This window comes from Callithrix jacchus, chromosome 22, assembly GCF_049354715.1.
Source record: "Callithrix jacchus isolate 240 chromosome 22, calJac240_pri, whole genome shotgun sequence".
NCBI classification, from domain to species: domain Eukaryota; kingdom Metazoa; phylum Chordata; class Mammalia; order Primates; family Cebidae; genus Callithrix; species Callithrix jacchus.
In genome coordinates this window covers 36,939,827-36,961,658 of record NC_133523.1, presented here as the reverse complement: position 1 = coordinate 36,961,658, position 21,832 = coordinate 36,939,827, and the positions used below count along the sequence as shown (strand labels likewise).

The 21,832-nt window shown below is 58.2% G+C and overlaps 2 protein-coding genes across 5 annotated transcripts in view; one reads left to right on the top strand and one right to left on the bottom strand.

The window, feature by feature from the left end:
• Positions 1-2,705: 2,705 nt before the first annotated feature.
• Positions 2,706-21,832, bottom strand: part of ARHGEF1 (Rho guanine nucleotide exchange factor 1) — a 46,739-nt gene continuing 27,612 nt past the window's right edge. For all 3 annotated transcript variants that reach the window (XR_013530915.1, XR_013530916.1, XR_013530917.1), the window contains exons 30-31: positions 7,988-8,129; positions 2,706-4,551 (exon numbers count right to left, since the gene is read on the bottom strand). The gene's annotated coding sequence lies outside the window, so the exon portion shown is untranslated. The remainder of the gene's footprint in view (positions 4,552-7,987; positions 8,130-21,832) is intronic.
• Positions 3,192-21,701, top strand: ERFL (ETS repressor factor like). 2 transcript variants are annotated; one of them, XM_054249583.2, is made up of 5 exons: positions 3,192-3,325; positions 16,830-16,909; positions 19,604-19,838; positions 20,272-20,683; positions 21,085-21,701. In XM_054249583.2, exons 2-5 carry the CDS (start codon positions 16,843-16,845, stop codon positions 21,559-21,561), a joined length of 1,191 nt encoding a protein of 396 aa, XP_054105558.1. In that variant the 5' UTR covers positions 3,192-3,325; positions 16,830-16,842; the 3' UTR covers positions 21,562-21,701. The 2 variants fall into 2 exon arrangements, with proteins under 2 accessions (XP_054105558.1, XP_078215919.1); XM_078359793.1 differs by lacking the exon at positions 3,192-3,325 and having other exon boundaries at positions 16,709-16,909; positions 20,272-20,467; positions 20,566-20,683; positions 21,085-21,680.

Here is a 21,832-nt window from a genome sequence, read left to right as displayed (position 1 = left end):
TCTGCTGCTGCAGCCTCCCTGGGGATGTTAAGTACAGCTTAATGATCCCCCTCCTGTGAGACGCTTCCTTCAGCCAAGTAGGCAGCGTTGGCAACACTGCTAACTAGGCAGTGTGTGCCCTGCCGGCCGCGGGAATGCTGCACAGTGAGGGCCCTTTCACCGAGCACCTACCTTGTGCCTTACGAGGCACTGCGCACACTGATGTCTCCTCAGGAATCATCCTGAACCCTAGGGCTCGGAGAGGCAGCACAAATCACTCCAAAATGCACAGCCCCAAAAGGTGTTCCAGAACACAAGACGGTGTCTTCTGGGGGTGGGGGACGCTGAGGGTGTTCTGAACAGTCAGATGGGTGCAGTTCCCTTTCCCATGGGTGTGATGCACAGGGCAATGGGTCCTGGCCGCCCCACCCCCAGAGCATAAGAGAGCTCTCCTTGGAAATCCTCCCCACCCCGATTGGCCACTGCAAGCCCCTCAAAGGTGTTACATTACAGTCCGGGTGTTTCAGACCTCTGGGGACATTTTCCAGTCTCCCAGAGGGGCGTGGCTGAGAGGTAAAGTCTTATTGTCCTCTTGACTATGGTCTTTGCTATCTTTAGGGTGTCACTCACATTCCAAAGAGGTTCTATTTTCCAATAGGGTGTCATGGATGGTGTAATAAACTGTATCTCTCTGGAGAGTGTTCTATCTTACTGAAGGGTGTTATCTACAGTCAATTGAGCTCTTTCTGCTTAGAAGGTGTTCTGTCCCTCTTCTCTGGGGTTTAATGGTCATGAGATGCATTCCAGTGGGTATATTCAAAGCCTTGATGGTGTCCTAGCTCTCTTCAAGGCCATAGCCAACAAGTCACATCTACCCAGAGGGTGTCATCTTTTTCCCAAAGAATATCCTATGTGGGAGGAGTCCTGCCCCACAGAGGGTATTCTGGAAACTTCTCCTTGGCATTCAAAGCCAGGTACCGGGCAGGTAGAGGGGTTTTCTGTAGCATGCTGGGTGTTACAGACAGATTCAGAGACAGACACAGACACACAGACACAGACCTGCCATCTACACATGGGGCACAAATACGTGCACTGTAATACAGGAAGTGGGAACACACAACCCGCACATGGAGACATGCAGGCACACACAGAAACACAGGCACAAACCCTGCCTAGCTGGTGAGTGGACCAAGTAGGCGGTGGACAGTTCTGGGCTGTCATGGACACCCAGAGGACCATGGCTCCGGGGCACAGGGTCATAAATGTCACCCAGTAAAGCCTGCTGGCTCCTTGAAAGAATGTTCCCTACAGTCCAACTGCAGAAAACGTCCAGACAAGTAAAGGAATTCTTGTTTTCTGGCAAAATTCTTAATATTTTTAACGGGATTACTTGGAAGCAGCAAGCTCACAGCAAATGTGTGTATATTTGGTACTTGGTGCGGTACCAGCTGTGCTCCATGCGCCCTGTCACTTTAGGAGGGAGGCCATTATTGTCCCATTTTGCAGATGGGGAAACTGAGGCTCGGGGATGTTTAGTGACTTGCCTGAGTGGTGAGAGGTAGTGAGGCTGAACCCTGTCAGGCAGGGCTGAAGTTCTCTTCTAGCCTCTCAGCACTTCGGTCTCAGTGCTGGGCACTGGTGGGGTTGGTGAGATCCCACACCGACCCCTCTCCTGGCCACTGTATATCCACCTGGGGACTGTGGTCTTGCCCTGAGACCTACTTTCCCCTCCCGGGACAGAAGCCTCCAGGGGCGCCTGGGTGAGAGCTGCCTTTCTCCAGAGAAGGTGGTGTGGGGCTTGGTAGGGTGCAGCCTGACCTGGGAATGGGAGAGAAAAGTGGGGGAGGAAAGTGGAAGCAGAGAGAGGGTAGGGTGAGGGCAAGGGGCAAGGGAGGGGACAGGAGGGTTGACAGTGAGGGTAAGGGTCAGGTTGGGCCTGGAGGTCCCGTGAGGGGATTTGTGGATCTGACCCGCCCTAAGGGTGGTCCATATTGACTAGTTATTTCAATGGGAGCAGATCCGGCTGGGTGGGGCCCTTCCTGTTACCGCAGGTGTTCGAGTGTGCGCCTGTGACCTTGTGGGCGTGAAGGGGAGTGTCAGTGTGCCAGCCCTGGGTTCTGTCTCTTGACTATCCACGTGTGAGTGAGGGCCTGTGTGTCCAGGCTGTGTTGAGGGTGAGTGTGGCTGAGTGTGTCCGTGTAGCCTTGTGTGCCTGTGTCCAGTCTGTGGGTCAGTGGATCGGAAGTGGCTGTGGGTTGGGGAAGGTGTGGTGTGCAGGCTGTTTGTGTGTATGTTTCTCTGTGTGTGCTTGAATGTGTCCGTGTACGGGTTGTTTCCACTTCCTGAATTAAGATACGCATGTGTGTGCTGCGTGTACAGATGGCGGGTCTGTGTATGCGCGTCTGGGTCTGTCTCTCTGTAGGGCTGTGTGTCCGAGTGCAGTGTCCGCCTTACTGTATCCCTGTGTCCCTCTGTCCGTGTGTCTACTGGCCAGGCTGCGTGTGTGCAGGTCCGTGTTCCAGTCCGGGTCCAGGTCTGCGTGTCCAGCAGGGGTCCTGGCCGTGTCGTCCCCACCTCCACCTCGCGCCTGTCCGTTTGTCCGCGCGTCCTCCCGGGGAGGAGCGGGGCGGAGGGGAAGGGATGGGGAGAGGAGGGGGTCTCTCCACCCACCCCCACTCTCTCAGTCCCGGGATCGAACCTTATTTAGAGTCGCGATTCGACATCTGTTTTCAAATTTGATCAGCTCTGAACTTTATTTTCCGAGTTTGAGGAAAATTATATTCCATCGATCGCGCCCCCGCCCCCTCCCCCGCGCCGCCGCCGCCGCCTCCATATATCTGCGCGCCGAGCCCGGCCGGGCGGCCGCGAGGGCGGGAGGCGCGCGGCGCGCAGAGGAGGAGCGGAGGGAGGAGGAGGAAGAGGAGGAAGAGGAGGAGGCCGCAGAAGGCAGGGCCGCCCCACGCCCCCAGCCGGCCCGGCGGTCCCCGGCGCGCGCCCGGCCGCGCTCGCCGCGCTGCGCTCTCGTCCGAAGCTCCGGCCCAGGCTCTCCGCGTCTTCGCTCTTTGCGCGTCTGTCTCGCTGTCTCTCTCCCTCTCTGCACCTCCCCGTCTCTGCTCGTCCCCCTGTGTCTCTCTCCTTGGCTGTCTCTCAGTCTCTGAGTCTCTCCCGTCCCGGCGTCTCCCTCTCCGCGTCCTCCGGGTCTCTGCCTCCCCGGGGCTCCGGGCATCCCCCCACCCCGCCCCTCGCCCCGGTGCCCCCTCCCCAGCACGCCGCGGGGGCCATGGCTGCGGGATCCGAACTTTAAACACTTCTCCCCGGACCGGAGCGGATGCGCAAAGCCGAGAAAGTGAGTGAGCGCCGCGGGCCGGCGCACGGGCGGGGAGGGGAGGGGGAGAGGGAGGAGAGGGGGCGGGGATTCCTGCCCGAGGCGAGGGCGGGAGCGGGCGCTGTGGTGGTCCCGGGAGACCTGCGGAGAGGGGCCCTCCGAGCCCGAGGAGGTGCTGGCGAATGGGGTCTTCCGCCCCTGCAGTGGGGGGCGGGTGGGGCTGCGCCCAACTCTGGGAAGGTGGGAGGCGGGTAGCGCTGGGGGTGCGGCCTCGGGACAGAGGTGAGATATTTGGGGGCGGGGAGGGAGAGCGAGCGAGAGCCTCGAAGACGGGGTTTGCGAGAGACTGGACTGAAAATTTGGGAACGGGGGTTGATGTCCGACCTGTAGATGGGTTTGAATGTTTGGGACTGAGGAGTCTGGATATTGGGGCTAGATTCTGAGTGGGGTTTAGAGGTCAGGGCTGAGGGCTTGAATATTTGGAACCTAGGGGCTCAGAGCCAAGAAACTGGACACTTGGGGCGGAAAATCTAGGTATCTGAGGTTGGGAGCTGACTGGGGCTGGGAATCAGGACTGGGAATCAGGACTGGAGATGTGGCTATCTGGGACCAGAGTCACATAGGAGTTTGGACTTGGGGCGGGGAGGCAGAAATCTGGATTTGGAGTTGGAGTTCAAGGCTGAGGGTCTGCTAATTTGGATCTGGATTATCTGCGGTCTGGATATTTGGATTGGGAGGTGTCACAGGGTCTGTGGGAAGGACATTTGGGCCAATTCTGGGGTCTGCACACTTTGGGGCAGGGAGTACAGGCCTGGCCCTGACCTTTGTGGGGCCAGGAGCCCTCTGGGACCCCCTTTCTGTCTGTCATTCCACCACTGTGGCAGGGCCCTTTTGGGCCACTTCTGCTGTCTCCCCTGGCTGGGTCTCTTCTCGCTCTCTCTCTGTCTCTGTCTCTCACAGCATCTCTGTGTCCACCTCTAACGCTCCCAGGATCTGTCTCTCTATCTCTGTCTCTCGAAGCATCTTTCTCTTCCTCTTTGGGTCCAACTCTTAGACTATCTCTCTCCAAATCTCTGTGCTTATCTCTCCCTGTGTGTGTGTCTCTCTCTCTCTCTCTCTGCGCCTCTCTCTGTCTCTTACTATCTCTCCATCTCTGTCTCTCCCAGCATCTCTGTCTCTGTCTCCCCCTCTCTGGTTTCCGCTCAGATTAAGCCGGGGACCTAATTCCAGGCCCAGGATCGAATTTTCTGGCAACAAAGGGAAATAGCGAATCGATCGGTCGCTCCGGAGATTAAGAGACAAGCGGCGCGCGGATCTATCACGGCTAAACGGCCCCCCCGCCCGCTCCCCCCGCCCGGCTGGCCCGCCGAGGCCCAGACGCGCTCCGCATCGCCAAGCAGCCTCAGGAGCCCTGGCTGCCCGGCAGGCCAGGCCTCGCCCAGCCCAGAGCTAACTGTGTGCCCCGTGGAGGGCCAGAGCCATGGGAGGGACCCAAGAGCCAGAACTGGCTCCCCGAGGGAGGGGAGCGAGAGAAACCCCCAAGGCGGCAGACCATTTGGCAGTCAGCATTGCACTCACCTGTGGCCTCAGGTAACTAACCTTTCACTCACACCTGTCTATCAACACACCTGTCACATCCGTGTTCCCCCTTCAGCTCCCCACATCTGGACTTGCAGGTACCATCTATCTCCTTACACCTGCCTGCACGCATCACCTGCCTTCCTTACCTGTTCCCTTCTATTGCCCTGGAGGTAACACCTATTTCCTCTTACCTGCCCCTCCAGGTAACACTTGTCCCCTCAAACTTGCCCTTAAGATGTCTGATCTCTTGGGGGACATATGTCCCCTCTTACCTGCCCCTCCAGGTAACACCGTTCTCTAAAATCTGCCCTTCCCACTGGAATGCCTGCCATTGATCTCATTTCATGCCACACTGGCCTCTTCCTACCTGTATATGAACCATCCCATCTGTCCCATAAAGCTCTATAAACTCACCTGTTTTTCATACATTCGTATTGCTTCCCCTCTTCCTCCTCTCAGGCAGTGCTGATTCACTGCACGTGCTCACACTCACACTTCGTCCTTTGCACACAAGCACTCACACCTGCATCCTGCTGACCTGTGTCTTCAGGTAAGACCTGCCCCCACCAGTCCCTAGCCTCCTGGCCTTCCCCCATCCTTCTTGGTGACACTGCTGCACCTCCTCATCCACCCCACACCTGCCCTTCCAGAACAGCTGGCCACACATGGGCCACCTGAGAGCACGCCTGCTGCCCACACCCCTCTCTTCCTGTACCTGATTCCCTCCCTGACTTCCAACAGTTCCCCAATATCTGTCTTTCCTATTTGTCATTTCGGATTACTCATCGCAGAGAGTAGAAGCACCTTCCCCACCTGCGCCCTAACCCCAAGTACCACCTGATCACCAGGCCACACGCTGGTGCCCTCCTCAGAGCCTTCCCTGCTATCACGTCTTCCTCCAAGCCCTTGTCCCCGAGCTTCCCTGTTTCCCTGTCCCACCTGCCCACTGCCTGCTCACCTGTGTCTCACTCCTTCTCTCAATGTCTCTGCCTCTCTTGGACTCTCTCTCTCTCACTCTACACAACACCGCTTTACATATACACACGTTTGGGGCAGGGAATCTGTCCTTGGCCACAGGTATCTGCCTCACCTGCACACCAGTTTTTCCACGCCTGCCCCTCTGGTACTGCCTGTCCATTTCTCTTCTTTCCCCACATACCTAATTCCCCATGCTTCCCTCTCTGATTTTTGCTACAGAAGGTGACATCAGTGCCCCCATACACCTGCCATTCCTCACCTGCTTATCCCGGGAATCCTCTGCCCTGGAAACACATTCAGTCATTTCTTCAGCAAACAGGTACCGAGGCCTCCACACCCCACACGCCTACCCCCACTTCATCTCTCTTTGCTTCACATCTCTTCAACTGGGTCTAGGGGAGACCTTCGTCTGGGCACAGCCCTGTCCCACAGACATGCACTCGGTTCCTCACACTCCAGCCACCTCTCTCCTTTTACTCCCCCCAGACATCCCTGTGACCAGAGTCCCTTCGCACCTTCTGCAAGCATCGTGAATGCCTGGTACACCCCTCATTGCCTCATTCACCTTGGCTACCTGTCCCTGCAACCTGTCACCACCACACCTTCAGATCTCTCACACCTGTCCCCAGCCTGCTTCTCTCCAGAAACTCTGGTCCCCTTTCCTAGCGAATGTCTTTGATGAGCTCTCTCCTGGGTAAGCACCTTCCTCCGTGTGCATGATAACACCTGTAGCAAGGGTTAGACACATGTGGCGCCTGTTCCCAGCTCCCCCACACCTGCCCCTGCACCGCACAGCCTCTCGCAAGTCCGAGGTTCTCTGACTTCACTGAGCATCAGAAACACCTGTTCCACGTATCACTTTCTGAGTGGCAGCTGCTTGTAACATGTGCCCCACCTGTTCCACCACAAACACCTGCCCTCCCCATATATACTGATGGCGAGGGCGAGGGTGAGGGTGAGGGTGATGGCGGCGGTAGCTCCTGATTACTAAGTCCACCATCTGTCTCTGTGACAGTAAGTTCTTCACACCCATTGTCTCATTTGTCCTCATAGGACCCTCATGAGGCAGGTACTTGCCTCCTGTCCCCATTTTACAGAGAAGGAAACTGAGTCCAGAGAGCTTCTTGGAGGTCCCATAAACAGGTAGATGTTAAGAGATTTGAGTCAAATCAAGGCTGTCTGACTTCAGAGACTACCCTCCTAGCCATCCAGGTGTCCTTGCCTCCCACATCTGCCCCTCAGGTGACCTCCTCTCTCCAGATACATCTGTCTAGCTAGTGACTTTGGTGACACTTGCTTCTTCATTACCTCCCAACCCATCTCCCCTGCACTCCAGCCTCACTTTCTCACCCTCCATCCACTCCTGGGGCCAAGGCTGTCATCCCACTTGCTCACCCCCACCTCCCCCACAAGCTGTGTAGGGCCAGCACACCCCTGCCTCCCCAGACACACCCCCAGCACAGCCCCTCCCAGCACACCCCTATCTCCCCAGACACACCCCCAGCACAGCCCCTCCCAGCACACCCCTATCCCCAGAACACCCCCAGCACAGCCCCTCCCAGCACACCCCATCCCCAGACACACCCCCAGCACACCCCTACCTCCCCAGACACACCCCCAGCACAGCCCCTCCCAGCACACCCCTACCTCCCCAGACACACCCCTAGCACAGCCCCTCCCAGCACACCCCTGCCTCCCAAACCCCCCTCCCTGCATGCTGGCCTTTCCTTTCTGCCCACCCTCATTTCCTTTCCTTTCTCCATTTCCACCTTTGCCACCACCTGCCCATATCTCCTTGCCCCTGTCCATCTCTGCCTGTCTGATTCTGAGTCTCTGTCTCTGTATCTGTCTCTCTTCCTCTTCACTTCTGGCCTCTCCACCCCTCTGTCCCACCCTGTCTTTTTGTCTTCACCTGTCTCCCAGTCTCTCTTTGTTCTCCATGTTTCTCTGGTTGTCTTTGTCTGCGTCTCTCTCCATACAGTCTTTACAGCTCTCTGACTCTCTCAATTTCTCCACATCCTGGACTCTGTCTGTCTCGTCTTTGTCTCTTCCCTCCTTTTCTGTCTCCGGCCCTTGCTCTGTCCTCTGACAGTACAAATATTGGGGGCTTCAAGTCATACTGACCTGCATTCAAGTCCAGGCTCACCTCACCACTGTGGGACTTTGGCCAAGTTACTTTTCCTGTCAGAGCCTCAGTTTCCACATCTGTGAAATGGGCATCCATCATGGCAGTTCCTGCCTCACAGGTGATGGTGAGGATAGGGTGCTGAGGGAAGCAAAAGGCCTGGGTCAGAGGGGGTGTCCACCCAGCCCCCCTCCTGCCTCTTCCCTAGGCTTCCCCTCACCCTCCCTTCACCTAGCTGTCAGTGGGAGTGAGTGCGTGAAGTGGGGAGAATAAAGGGAGAGGAGGGCAGAGGCATCCCCGCCAGCCCAGGCCTGGGCATGGGACCTGGTGTGGGGCTGGGGACAGGGATCGATCCGCCTCGGCGGCAGTGCGAGGGCCAGGATTGCATCTTGTCACAATAATTTATTGCTCTCATCCCGTCTGATCGATGGCGCTGAATTAGCACCGCGCCTGATGCCCCTGGAGCCCTAAGCACCCCCATCCAGCCCGGCTGGACCCCGGCCCTAGTGGGATCCCCAGTGGGCCGGCACCCAGCTCCAGCCCAGCCTGCCCAGGCCCCACCCTTCATCCCAGCCCTCAGGCTGGCCCCAATCCTCCGGTCCACAGTTCTCTGCCATCCTGGGTCTTTGACCCCATTTGTCTGTTCCTCCTTTTCTCTGACCCTGGGTCACCCACTTCTCCCCATTTCCATCCCCACTTCCTTGTCATCTGACTCCCTGTCCCCATGTGCTTTGGTGTCTCCTGCCCCTCCAGCTCTCTGCTCCATCCCTGTCTCCTCAGCCCTCTGACCCTGTCTCTTTGCCCTCCACATCTCTGTCCCTTGATCTGCTTTCTGCCCCTTTGATCTGCTATCTCGGTCTCTCTGATTCCTGCCGAGTGCAGTTTAATCTGGATTCCACTTCAGCATCATTTCCTTGGTACACTCTTAGTGCCAAGCCCCACACTCCGTGGGGACGCCCGAGCCCTGGCTGTTGGTGGCTGCCATCTATAAGGGCTCTCTCTGGATCTCTGGGCTCCCTGAGTAGCTGGTGCTGGTGTGCACCACACCCCACTTCAGCTCTCTGCCCCCACCCCTCCAGCTTCACCAAGTAACAGTCATTTCCCTACTGTCTGTCACTCTGATAGAGGGGTGGGGCCAAAGGTCTAGCCTAGGAAGTGGGGCTTGGTGTGGAGTGAGGCTGGGGACGGCTGTAGAATTAAGGAAAGAGTGGAGAAGAGGCAGGAGTTGGGGATGGGGCCAGGAGGAGGTAGATAGGGAGCAGGATGGAGTTGGGGTCTCAGTGGAGCGGGGCCTGGCAGAGGTAAGGAGGAAGAGGGGTAGGGTGGCCAGGGGACACCGACCCCTTAGGACTGAAGAAGGGCGAGTTGGGGCAGAGGATGAGAAATCCACACGTTAGATGTGCCCGCGGCACACCTGAGCCTTCCACTCCCACCTCCAGGGCCGAGCTCCCCAGCATCCCTCTCCTGCCTCCGCCCTAATCCCTCAATTTTCCGCATCTCTGCCCCCTCCTCTCCTTCCTCTGGCGCAGCCCTCCCTCACTCTCCCATGACCTCCAGCTTTCTAATCTACTTTGTCTCGGCCTCTCTGGTTCGCTCCTTCTGCCGCGTTTCCCCACCTCGGATCTCCCCCTGCCCGTCTCTCTGTCTCTGCATCTCTCTCTTTTCTCTGTGTGTGCATGTGGCTCCCAGGCTCGCTTCCTCTTGTTGTTTCTACGGGACTGTCCCTGTACTTTGTGTGTCTCTTTCTGTCTCTGGGCCTCCCTCTCTAGGGTTCCCACCTATCCCCCTCCATCTCTCTCCTTGTCCTTGCTCCCCCTTCCTCTCTGTTCTCCAAGATATCACTCTCCACCCCCAAGGTCTCTCTCCCTCCCTGTATGTCTCCCCAATTCTGTGCCCCCCACCCGAGTCTCCAGCTTCTCCATCTCTCTGGGTCGCTGAGGGGAGGGGGGGATCCACTGGCAGGGTCTGGGAGCAGCCTGAGCTCCCTCTGCCTCGCTCGGCAGCACCTCCGCCCTCCCTCTCCCCTCCCCCAGAGCTGTTTGGTAGGCGGGGTGCGTGGCACTGCGGCTCCCACCTCCCCGGGGACGCTCCCTCGCCACCCCCCAACTGATACCATTTGGAGTGTTGTCCGCAGCCCCAGGGACATGGTGCAGAGACTGAGACTGAGGGAGAGAGACAGAGATGCAGAGAGACACACACAGAGGAGACAGAGAGGGAGAGACAGATGGAGGAGGGTGTGGGTCTCTAACCCTGCCTACACCCACAGGCTTCTCTGTCTCTGGCCTGGAGCCTCCCCACCTCTCAAGCAAGAGAGGGTCACAGACACAGACATACCTTCCCCAGCCTGGGGAGCCAGTGCCCCATCTGTCTGCCATTCTGTCCCTCTGTGCATCCTGTGCAGTGCAGTCGAGGCAGAAGACTGTGTGTGTGTGTGTGTGTGTGTGTGTGTATGCACATGTGTGACTGGCTTGTGTCACAGCATATGTGAATGTGACCTGTGTAGACATGTGTGCTCCTGGGCACAGGTGACTAAGTGTGGGAGCTGAGTGAGCCACATGTGTCATGTCTGTGAGCATGTCATGTCTGTCTATGTGACATGTGTATGGTGCTCAGCTCTTTCTGGTGTGACTGTCCCAAGTTCTAGAGTGGTGCTGTGTCTGAGGTTCCCTCATGGTGTGGCTATGCACGAAGGGCCCCCAGGACCTGGGACAGCTCTGAGGGGCAAGATGAGGAGGCTCAGTGCCAGAGAAACAGGGTGGAAGGACCGAGCGTGTGCAACCCCGAGAGGACCCCGAGTGGCTGGGCTTGTGAGTGTGGGTGTGAGGGATGCAGCTGAGGAAGAGCCCCTAAAATCTGTGTGTCAGAGACCAGCTGTGTGTTTGTGTGGTGCTGTGTTGGTGTTAAGGGATTATGGTTGTGTCTCTGAGCCTATGGGCTTGTGTCTGAGTCTGGGCTCAGATATGGGTGTGTGTGTGTATGCACATGTGCGCACACATGGTGATTTGCAGGGCTGAATGCACCAGCTTGAGTGTTGATTCATAACACCTGAGCGAGTGGTACTGTGTGTCCAGCCCTAAAGAGCCCTGATGACTGACTGTGTATGTTTGATTGTGTATGTTTGTGTGGTTGTATGTTTATGTGTGGCTGTTGGATAGCACGTGGCTGTTGGATAGCACGTGTCTGCAACTTGTGTGAACTTGTGCCCAAGTCTGTGTGTGAGACTGTGGTTCTGTGATGCTGTGTGAACACCAAATTGTGTGTGGTGTCACTGCATGTGCTTCTGTGTGTTTTCTGTGGGTCTCTGTGTTAGGGATGACTGGTTTTGTGTGTCCATGGGTGATTACACTGTGTGGTATTTAGAGAAGTAGTAAGCTGTGAGTGGTTGTGTGAGTATGGTGTGTAGCATGTGGGTGATGTGTGTGGTGTGTCGTGTGGTGTCTGAGTGTGGTATATGTGTTGTGTGTGTGGCATGTGGTGTGATGTATGTGTATGCAGTGTGTGTTATGTGATGTGTATGTATGTGTAGGGTGTGTGGTGTGCATGTGGTGTATGGTGAGTAGTGTATGGGGTGTATATAATGTGTGTGGTATGTGTGTAATGGGTAGTGTATGTAGTGTGTGTGGTGTGAGGGATAGTGATGTGTGTGTGGTGTATATACAGTGTGTGGTATGTGTGTGGTGTATGCATGGTGTGTATGTGGTGTGTGTGTGTGGTGTGTGTAATGGGTAGGGTATGTGGAATGTGTGTGCTGGATATGTGGTGTGTGGTATATCTGATGGGTATTGTATGTAGTGTGTGTGGTGTGAGGGGTAGTGATGTGTGTATGAGTGTATATGTGTGTGATGTGGTGCATGTGTGGGGTGTGATGTGTGTATGTGGTATGTGTAGTGTGTGTGTATGGTGTGTGTATGTGGTGTACACTGTGTATGTGGTATGTGTGATTAGGGGTGTGTGTGGTGTGTTTGTGGAGGGGTGTATATGTGCAATGTGTGCTGTGTGGGATGTGGTGGTGTGCGTGCCTGGGCTGGTGTGTGGGTCTGGGTGGTTATGCTTGGCAGGGAGAGAAGGGAGGTGCACCTCTGCAGGTGTGTGTATGTGGTGTGTGTGGTGTATATGTGGTGTATACGTGTGGGGTGTGTGTACACCCCAGGCACAAAGGCACCCCTAACCAGGGTCAGGCCAGAGCATTTGGTTGATGTGGGCAGGGTGGGAATAGGAGTGGCATCCAGGATGAGAGGGTCCCATCCATGCAGGAAACCCCACATCACCCCTGAACCCCTCCTCTCCAGGACAGGCACAGGGTCTTCTGTCAAGGGCCAGCCTCTGAGCCTGCTCTGTGTACCCATGGACACCTAATCTGGACAGACAGGTGTGTGAGCACACACAGTATGTGACTGCAGGGAACCAGCTTTGTGCACCCAGATGGGACAGGGTGTCGGGGGCTCATTTGTATGGCGACAGACAGGTGGGCTGGCAGCAGGCCCCTGGCTGGGGATGTGCGTGGTGTGTGTGTGCCTACTGGTGGGTGTCACTGTGGGTCTGTACTGTGTGCACAGATGTGTCCTACTTGGGCGTATGACAGGAGGGATACATCCCCAGATTGTGCCTGAATGTGTGGCCATGGGTAGGTGCAGCTGGTGTGTGTGTGCGTGTGTGTACACGCGCATTGGGGCATGGTGTGTGCACGCGGCGGTGGCAGTGGGAGAAGGGTCTTGGGCTGCGTCTCTTTCCTCTTTAGACAGAGCCCCAGAGAAGATATGAAATTTAAAAAAAAAATCAATTTTCATTCCACTTGTGCAGATTGTGTTAACGGGAGGTGGGGATGGAGGGGCCTGGGTGAGGGATGAAGGGGCTGGTGGGGGGGGTGCGAGGCCTGAGGCGGCTCCCGAGGCGGCCGGTGCAGCTTAGAGAAATCAAAACAACTGGTTAAACCCCAGCCCGGGGGGCCAGGGTGATGGGGGGTTAGGAGACAGAGGCAGAGAGAGATGACAGAGAGCCCAGAGATGGAGAGGTACAGAGACAGAGAGAGATGCCCAGAGACAGAGATGGGGGAAACAGAGACACTCAGAGATGGAGATAGAGAGGCAGGCTGAGATGAGCAGCAAAGACCCTCAGTGATAGAGACAGACAGAGAGAAAGAGACAACGACACCCAAAGGGGCTGAGAGAGACCGAGAGACCTGTGTCTTGAGAGACTGACACAGAAGCAGGTCTGAGATAAGGGCACGTGTCACATACCCACACACAGGAGCCCATGCAGACACACGCTCGGGAAGTCCACAGACGAGGGACAGGGAGGCAGATGGGGACAGGTGGCAGCCAGCAGGAGTGGCAGGGGCTGGGGTGGGGGTCACCTTTGAGTGCCCACCCCTACCCCAACTGGGCTTTGAGTGTGTCTGGGTGTACCTCTGCAGGGGCCGCTGTGGGTCCGTCGTATGTTTGGGACCATGATCTTGGTGTGTATGTGATTGTGACTGTGAATGAGTGTGTGTGTGTGTGTGACCGTGTGCATTGGCTGTCTGGGTTGGTGGTGGTGTGTGTACCTCTACAGCTCCATGCCTGACCAAGTGCACACGTACGCCCTCAAGGGTTGGTGGTGCTTGTCTGTGTGACTGTGTGTCTGTGTGTTGCTGTCTGTGTGTCACTGTGTGCTCAGGGATCTGAGTTTCTGTATTTGATCGTGAGGCTCGGTATGTGATTATGTGTCTGCATAGCATGTCTAGGATTTGTGATTACATGTCTTTGTTTCTGTGTGAGATTGAATTGGTGTGTGTCTTTTATCTGTAAAATTGTGTGTCTGTTTCTGTGCATCTGTGACTTTTCTGATGTGTGTGTGTGACTGTGTTGGTGTGTGACTATACTGACACATGCATCTGTATGATGTGGGTTGTGTGTGGTAGTAGTGGTGTGTGTCTGCGATGTGTTGTGTGGGACGGTGGTGTGCGGGTGGTGTGCGTGGGGTGCCGGTGTGTACATCTGTGCAATGCGTGCTGTGTGGGATGTGGTGGTGTGCGTGCCTGGGCTGGTGTGTGGATCTGGGTGGTTATGCTTGGCAGGGAGAGAAGGGAGGAGGGCCCTCGCCTGCCCAGCGCCTCTGCACACTGCTTCGCTCACATGCGCACACACATTCGGTGCCATGGCTGCGGGCGGTAGGGATGGGGGGCGAAGGGGGGGTGGAGGAAGCAAAATAAAATTAAAAATTAAAGCTTGCCTGGAGTCCCCATCCGCACCGCGCCGGCCGGCGGGGAGGGGCGGGGGTTGTGGCTGCTCCCCCTCCACAGCCACTGGGGCTGGGGCCGTTTGTCCATCCGTCCGGCCGTCCTGCCAGGTCCTGCTTGGCCCTGCAGCCCCAGGCCCCGCAGACCGAGCTCCCTTCATCGGTCGATCAGCGATCAATGGGGCCAGGGGGGCGCCAGGGGCAGGGCGAGATCAAAGGGACCCCAAGAGACAGACACCGGATGGAAACAGAGACAGAGACAGGGAGATGGAGACATGGAGACAGAGACACAGAGACAGGGAGACCCAGAGACATGGAGACAGAAACACAGAGATGGGGAGACACGGAGACATGGAGACAGAGACAGATGAGGAGACACAGATGGGGACATGCGGACCGGGCAGGGATGTGAGGAGGAGGCGGAGACAGAGACAGGGGTGTGGAGACCCTAGACATCAAAACAGAGCCATGCAGAGACCCAGAGATGTGGGGACACAGAGACATGGGGACTCAGAGATGGGAAGAACAGGGTGGCAGAGGTGGTGGGCATGGGCCGGGGGTCCAGGTCCCTGTGGGGCCTGACACAGGACCAAGGCCGGGCACAGAGACAAGGAGAAGTGGCCACAGAGACCACGAGATGGCAGAGACGCGAGTGAGACATGGCGGGGGGAGCGTGGGAGCAGGGCCCGGAGCGCCGATCCCACGGCTCCTCGTTATAACGTGTCCGGAGGAGGCGGCGGGGAGTTGAAAGCGTAGGGAAGAGAAATCAAAACCAACACGGAAATGAGAGGGGCCAATAGGGGGTGGGGGTGGGGGGAGGAAGGAGGGGGACCCTGAGAGGCAGAAAGAGCGGGAGGTGGGAGAGCGATGGGTGGGGGAGAGGTGTGGAGGAGCGGGGCTGCTGGAGAAATTCGGGACGGGACAGGGTGGGGGCAGAAACGGGAGAGAGGGAGGGAGAGACAGAGACAGAGATGGAGGAGGAGAGAGAGACAGAGAGATGGTACAAGGGGAGGGAGAGACAGACAGACAGTGGAAAGGGAGGGGGAGACGGATCGCATGGGGAGACAGAGACGGGGAGAAAGTCATAGGGAGAGAGATGGACACACTGGAAAGAGGAAGAGACAGACAGAAAAGAGGTGGGGGTGGGAGATGGAGAAACACAGAAGAGACTGAGTGGTGGAGGGAGAGATGGAGAGAGGGGGAGAGGACAGTGAGGTGGGGAGAGAGAACCCCCAGGTGGAGGAGAGAGACAGAAATGGAAGCGAGATGGTGGGGAGACAGGGAAGGGAGAGGAGACCAAGTGAAGGGGAGAGACAGAGATGGAGAGGGAGAGATATCGAGAGACGGGGCAGATGGAGAAAGAAGGGGAGACAGGTGTGGGAACAGAGGGGGCCTGGGACTGGGGAGGCTCCAGGAGGCAGATGGGAGGTGGGGGCATCTGGGGCTGGGGCCTTTGTGGGGGGACCTGGCGAGTCTGAAGCAACTTGGGGTATCTGAAAAGTCTTGTCCAGTGTCCAGGGGGTAGGCGGGACTGACAGGGGAACACAGTGTGGGCTGCCGGGGTCTGAGGCGTATGTGGGGGCGGCATGGGAGCAGTGGGTGTCAGAGGAGTGGGTTGAGAGTATCTGGGGGATCTCCAGGAAGAAGGTGCTCCAGAGGTGTGGTCTGAGGGTGGCAGTGAGGGGCCGAAGTGCCGGACGGGAGGGGTCTTGGGAGCGCCAGGGCAGTGTGTGTCTGCAGCAGGGTGTGAGAGGGAGCAGATTCCGTGGGTGTGGGTGTGGAGGGGAGGCGCCGGCTGAGGGGAAAGGTTCGGGGAGGCTGGAATGAGGAGGGGATGGAGTATCTTAGGGGCGTAAGGTATCTAGGGAGAGGGAGTGTCTGAGGGAGAGGGCCTGATGGGGAGGCAGATGTGAGGGGAAGGGGTGTCTGAGGAGGGAGGCAGATCCAAGTGGCAGGGGTCTTCAGGGCGAGCAGCAGGTCTGGGGTCTGTGGAGGCCTCCTGCAGGGCACTGGGGGCTGCCCTGTGGGGTAGGAGACTGGAGGAGGGGGTGCCAGGCCTGCCCCTCCAGCCTGTCAGGGGCCGCAGCGGGTTGGGGCTGTGCCTGGGCTGGAAGAGCCTGTCTGGGGGTCGTCCGGGCAGGGCGGGCGTGGGGGCAAGTTTCGGAGCAAGGTAAATCTGGGGCAGATAGAGAAAGACAGAGGGGGACCCAGAGACGCAGGGACCGACCGCCCGGGAGGTCAGGCGGGAGACCGGGATGGGAGATGGCAGCAGAGACGGTGCGGAGCGCGGGTGGGCGGGAGAGCCAGCGAGTGTGAGAGCATGAGGGAGTGTCGGGGAGCGGGGAGGGAGGCTGGGAGCGGTGTGGTTAGTGATGGAGGCATCGAGTGAGGAGGAGGCTGCAGGAGGAGAGGCTGGGAGGGAAGGAACGGGCCGGAGAAGGGAGCGGACGGCCTGGGACACAGCGGAGCCCCAGGGAGGGAGAGGGCAGGAGGGATTGCAGGGGGGTGCGGAGGACTGGGGTGGGGACCTGGGAGAGGGGAGGTCCCGGGCAGCACCCTGCTGGCTGACCTGTGTCTGTCTCTCCTGCCCACCCCGTCCCTGTGTGTCCCTCCCGGCCTCTGCAGGGCCGGCTCCGCCATGGACTGTAGCTGCGTCTCCGACCTTCTCTTCACCCCGCCCGCCCTGCCGGCTCTCTGGACCCCCGGTAACTGGCCCAGACTTCCCCGACCCCTTCCCCCAGCCCTCAGGCCTCCCCAGTGAGCCGCACCCAGCTTCTCTCTGTGTCTCCACATGTCTCACTCTAGTCTGTGAGTCCTCCTCTCTTGGTCTTGGTCAGAATCTCCCAAATCAAACCCCTTCCTGAGAAACTTGGCTAAAAACTTCGCAGCCAGATTCCCCTGCCACCCGCCTGCTGGGACATGCGGGTCTTCTGGAGGGTGGGCGAGGTGCAGAGGTGACTGAGGGGCATCCCTGCCACGCATGTCTCAGCCTGCTCCCAAGCAGGACCTGCGGGGAGAGTAAGCAGGGACTGGGATGGAGGGGCACTAGGCCAGGCATGGATGGACAGATGGACAGACGGCACTGCCCAGTCAGAGGGACGTGCAGGCATAATCTGGCCAGCCGGAGCCCTGGGAGAAAGGACAGCTTGCTCAGAGTGGAGGGTTGGAGCTTGGGGGTGGACAGTGAGGCTGGCTTGGATATGCACCCTGCCGGTGTGCCGGTGTGCAGCAGGGGTGTGTGTGTGAGAGACTTTGTGCTTGGTTATTTGGGGGTCTCATTTCAGTGTGTCCCTGTGTCACACTTCAGTGTTTCTAGAAGGGGTCACACTGGGAGAATGTGTCTGCGCAGCCTGTCTTTGTGTGAGCTTGTGTATTTGCGTGTACCTGCACATCTGAGGCTACCTGAGTGTCTCTGGGCTGGGTGTGTCTGCATTTTGGGATGGGGGTGTCTGCCAGCTCATGGAGCCTGCCTCTGCCGGACTGGGGTGAGGAACCTTTGCCTGTCTCTCGCAGTCGGTCTCGTGGTGTGTGGCGTTCCCAGTGGATATCTTGGTGCATTTGGGGTTGTGTGGGGGAGGCGTTCCTGTGATTCTGTGTTGGGGGCTGTGTCTGGTTTTCAGCGCAGGGTCCGTGTGTGCATGAGTGAATTCTGGGGGTTTGTCTGTCATGTGTGTCTACCTACTGGGTTTGTGGGTCCTCTCTCTAGCTGTGCCTGTGCCTCGATATGATACATTGAGGGTGTGCACTGGAAGACAGGTGGTGTATCCGGGTGGGGTGTCCCATTGTCACCTTGGGGTCCTGCGGGTGTCTGTGATACAGCTGCCTCCCCAGTAGGATGTGTTCTGGGTGTGGAATGGGTCAGAGCTGGAGTCTGGATCCAGCCCTATCACTGGAGGTGAGAAAGACCCAAAAAGGAATTGAGATAAAAATTCTCCCTCAAGGAGGAAACTGCCTGGAGCTCCCTGGCTTTCAGGCCGGGAGGCATGAACACCCACTTTTATATACGGGACAGCCAGGGCAGGACCCTGCACCTCCTTGTCTTCCACCTCTGAAGTTCTAAGCCAGAGAGGGCAAGGACCTGCCAGTAATCGTACAGCAAGTGGACACAGCGACGCTGGTTGTCTCCCCTGCCCTGGCCACCCCTCTTCCTGCACTGCCGCCAGCTCTTCATGGACTCACTCTGCCTTCTGTTTTCATGCCTGGGTCTGGGGCCTCTGAGGAGTGGGGAGGGAGCAGAGGAGTGAGTACAGAAGTTGGACCCATGGCCTGGGGCCTTCTGCATCGGGGGGTGATTTCAGGGTGCCCAGTTCCTAAGGGTATGTGGACAGTGGAGTACCCCACTCTGTATGCGAGACATCATGCTGAGTGAGCCGTGGGTATCAGGGCTGACGTGTGGGTGCCTCCGTGTGTGGGTTTGGGAAGTTGCTCTGCTGACACGCTGTCACCTTTCGTGTGGCTGTTGGGCTGTGTCTGGGGACACGGGCATCTTGTGGTGTGTTCACTGCTTCCATCGTACAGTGTGTTCTTTGGGCCTTAGTGGTCCTGTGTATGTTGCAGTTATTAGGTCCGTCCTGAGATGTGTAATTGTGTGCTGTGATGGGTGTGCACCCTGGGGTTGTTGAGATGATATGACCTTGAGTCTTGGGCAGCCTGTCTGCCATGCCAGCCTTGGCGGACCCCAGCACATGTGGGGGCCTATGGCACTCTGCTGTGCCTGTGACCCAGTGTGGCAGTGTGTCATGTCTTCCGTGGGTATTGGTGAGTATGTGCGCATGTACACACACCCTGTTCAGGACTGCTCTTGGATGGACACGGGCATGGATATGGGACAGAGGGGACACAGGGACAGGAAAGGTACAAAAACACAGACAGGTGCATGCACACAGCCCCAGCCTGGATATGCCAGGGTGTGTCAGTGGGGGGCTCTGGGGAATGCCAAAAGGTGGAGCAGGGGAGAGGGAATGGGGAACAGAGGCAGCAGGAGCTGGGGGCACTGTAGGGTGCAGGAGAGACCAGAGACCTTCCGGGGCTGGCTGGGAGCAGCGGGAGGACTAATGCTGTGGAGGGAGCACCCCTTCCATTCCTCCCCACTGTCATGGGAGCAGGAAGCCAGTCCCTCCCAATTCCACCCCTGATGCTGAGCCTGGGGGAGCTGTGCCAAGGTAGGGGACCAGACTGGTACCAACCTAGGGTCCCTGTATGACTGGGTTCTAGCCCCTATTTGGATGATTTGGGGACCAGACACCAGGGGAGGAGGTTTGGAGAGTGGAAACCACGTCCCCAAAGATGCCTGAGGCTGGAGGAGAATCAGATGCCTCCCAGTTTACTGAGTCCAGCAGGACCCAGAGCCCTGGACTTGGCATCCTGACCACAGGCGACTCCCTGCCTCCCGTCCCCAGGGTTTGCCTTCCCGGATTGGGCCTATAAGCCGGAGTCATCCCCTGGCTCGAGGCAGATCCAGCTGTGGCACTTTATCCTGGAGCTGCTGCAGAAGGAGGAGTACCAGGGTGTTATTGCCTGGCAGGGAGACTATGGAGAATTCGTCATCAAGGACCCTGACGAGGTGGCCCGACTGTGGGGCATTCGCAAATGCAAGCCCCACATGAATTACGACAAGCTGAGCCGGGCCCTGCGGTGAGGACAGGCTGGGAGCTGGATGCCACCTTACTCCCTTCCCCCTACTGCCCCTCTGGTGCCCCCTCTGCATCCTGGGGCAGTTTCCTGCTGGATCCCACCAAGGCACAGGGCTGTGCATGAGTAACCACCATAGCTACTCGTGAGTGGGAGGGAGGTGAAAGGAAGGACCCCTAAACCTAGGCTTGTGAGTGGAAGGGAGGTGGGAGGAAGAATCCCTAAACCTGGGCTTTGGAGTCTCGTAAGGCAGGGTCCCTGCTCCTGCCTCATCCCTTCCTTGCCCTGTGAGACGGTTAAGGGACTTCTGTGAGCCTCAGTTTTCCCAAGTTCTAGTGCTCTGTGCACCATGCCTGGGACTGCATGCATTAAGAAACCCAGACCCCACCCCAGGGCTCCCCCTGGGCCTCCCCAGCACCACCTGCTCTCCCCACAGTTACTACTATAACAAGCGGATTCTCCACAAGACCAAAGGGAAGAGGTTCACCTACAAGTTCAACTTCAGCAAAGTTGTGCTTGTTAATTACCCGCTGCTGGATGTGGCGGCAGCTGCCACCGGCTCCCCACTCTTGCTGACCCCCAGTCCCTTCTGTGGGGCCCCAGGGCCAGATGCTTCTCCACTCACCCCTGAGGTGAGTCTGGGTACTGGGGTCCTGGAACCAAGGCATTTGGTGCCCACTCTGGGGCGGGGACCGTCTGAACAGGGCTGCTTCTCCCGCTCTCTCTCTAGACCCTACAGACCCTGTTCTCTGCCCCACGCCTGGGAGAGCCAGGGGCCCGGACACCCCTGTTCACCTCTGAGACGGATAAACTGCGTTTGGACAGCCCTTTCCCGTTCCTGGGCTCTGGTAAGAGCCTGGAGGTTCTGGGGTGCTTGGGGCGCGGTGGGAGAAGCTGCAGGCTTAAGGGAAAAGGATAAGAAAAGATGAGAGAAGGAATGGGAAGGGGGCCCAGGGCTAGGCTGTAGGATGCATGTGTGTGGTGTGTTTGTGTGTGTGTAAAAGCCAGAAAAGGATGTGAGGTGAGGGGGGGGAAATGAGGGGGGAACAAGGGCTTTCAGGGGTGCCTAAGGAATGGGAAGACAAGGCGGGGACTGGGAGGAGATGGAGTTGGGGGAAGCCGTGAGGGGGTGAGATGCCATGTGGGAGGGATTCGGGGAGATGGGGTGGGATATGGCAGGGAGGCAGCCCCCTTTACTGGTCCCCAGGCAGGCAGACTCCCCAGCCTGACCTACCCCTATGCCCCTCAGGTGCCACCGGCTATTCCAAGCCCCCTGGCCTGCTGGGTCCTTATGGCCGCGCCTTCCCTGAGTACCCCTGGAACTTTAACCCATACCTTACAGGCCCCTTCCCCAAGCTGCCTCCCTCTCTCTACCCCCCACATTTCTATCCCAACCCTCTGGCCAGTTCCCTGGGCCACCTGCCCTCAGCAGGGGCAGCGGGAGGCCCCACAGCCACACCCCTGCTGGCCTCGACAGGGGAGGGCCTGGGCCCTGAGCGCCCCTCAGGCCTGGCAGCGGCCCCCCGCTTGGCACTGCCAGGGGCTGGGGGTCCAGAGGCTGCCCTTGGTGGAAAGGAGGACAGCGACTCAGAGCTGGAGATCACCGACGTCAGCGGCTGCAGCTCTGACAGTGAGGGCGATGAGGGCCTTCCAGTGCCCCCCAAGGCAAAGGCGGGCAAAGGGGGAACTGGCAGCTGAGCTGGCAGGGGGCGATGGATTCCACTGAGGCAGGGACCAGGGCGGCTGACCGTCTGCCTTTGATGCCCGGCCCCAGCATAGGGGTCTCACTTCCCCTCCAGAGAGAGAGGGAATGTGATGGCTTCCAGCCTCCTCCCCAGGCTCCAGTTTGAGGGGGGTCCCCGCCTGGCCCCACTTCTAAAGTGCAATATGGCGCCCAGCCTGCCCTGCCCACCCACCCCTGTGCTGTACCCCGCGTATTTGTGTGGCCGTGTCTCCAACCCCCTGTGCTGACCCTAGTCCTGACAACCCCCCCGCCA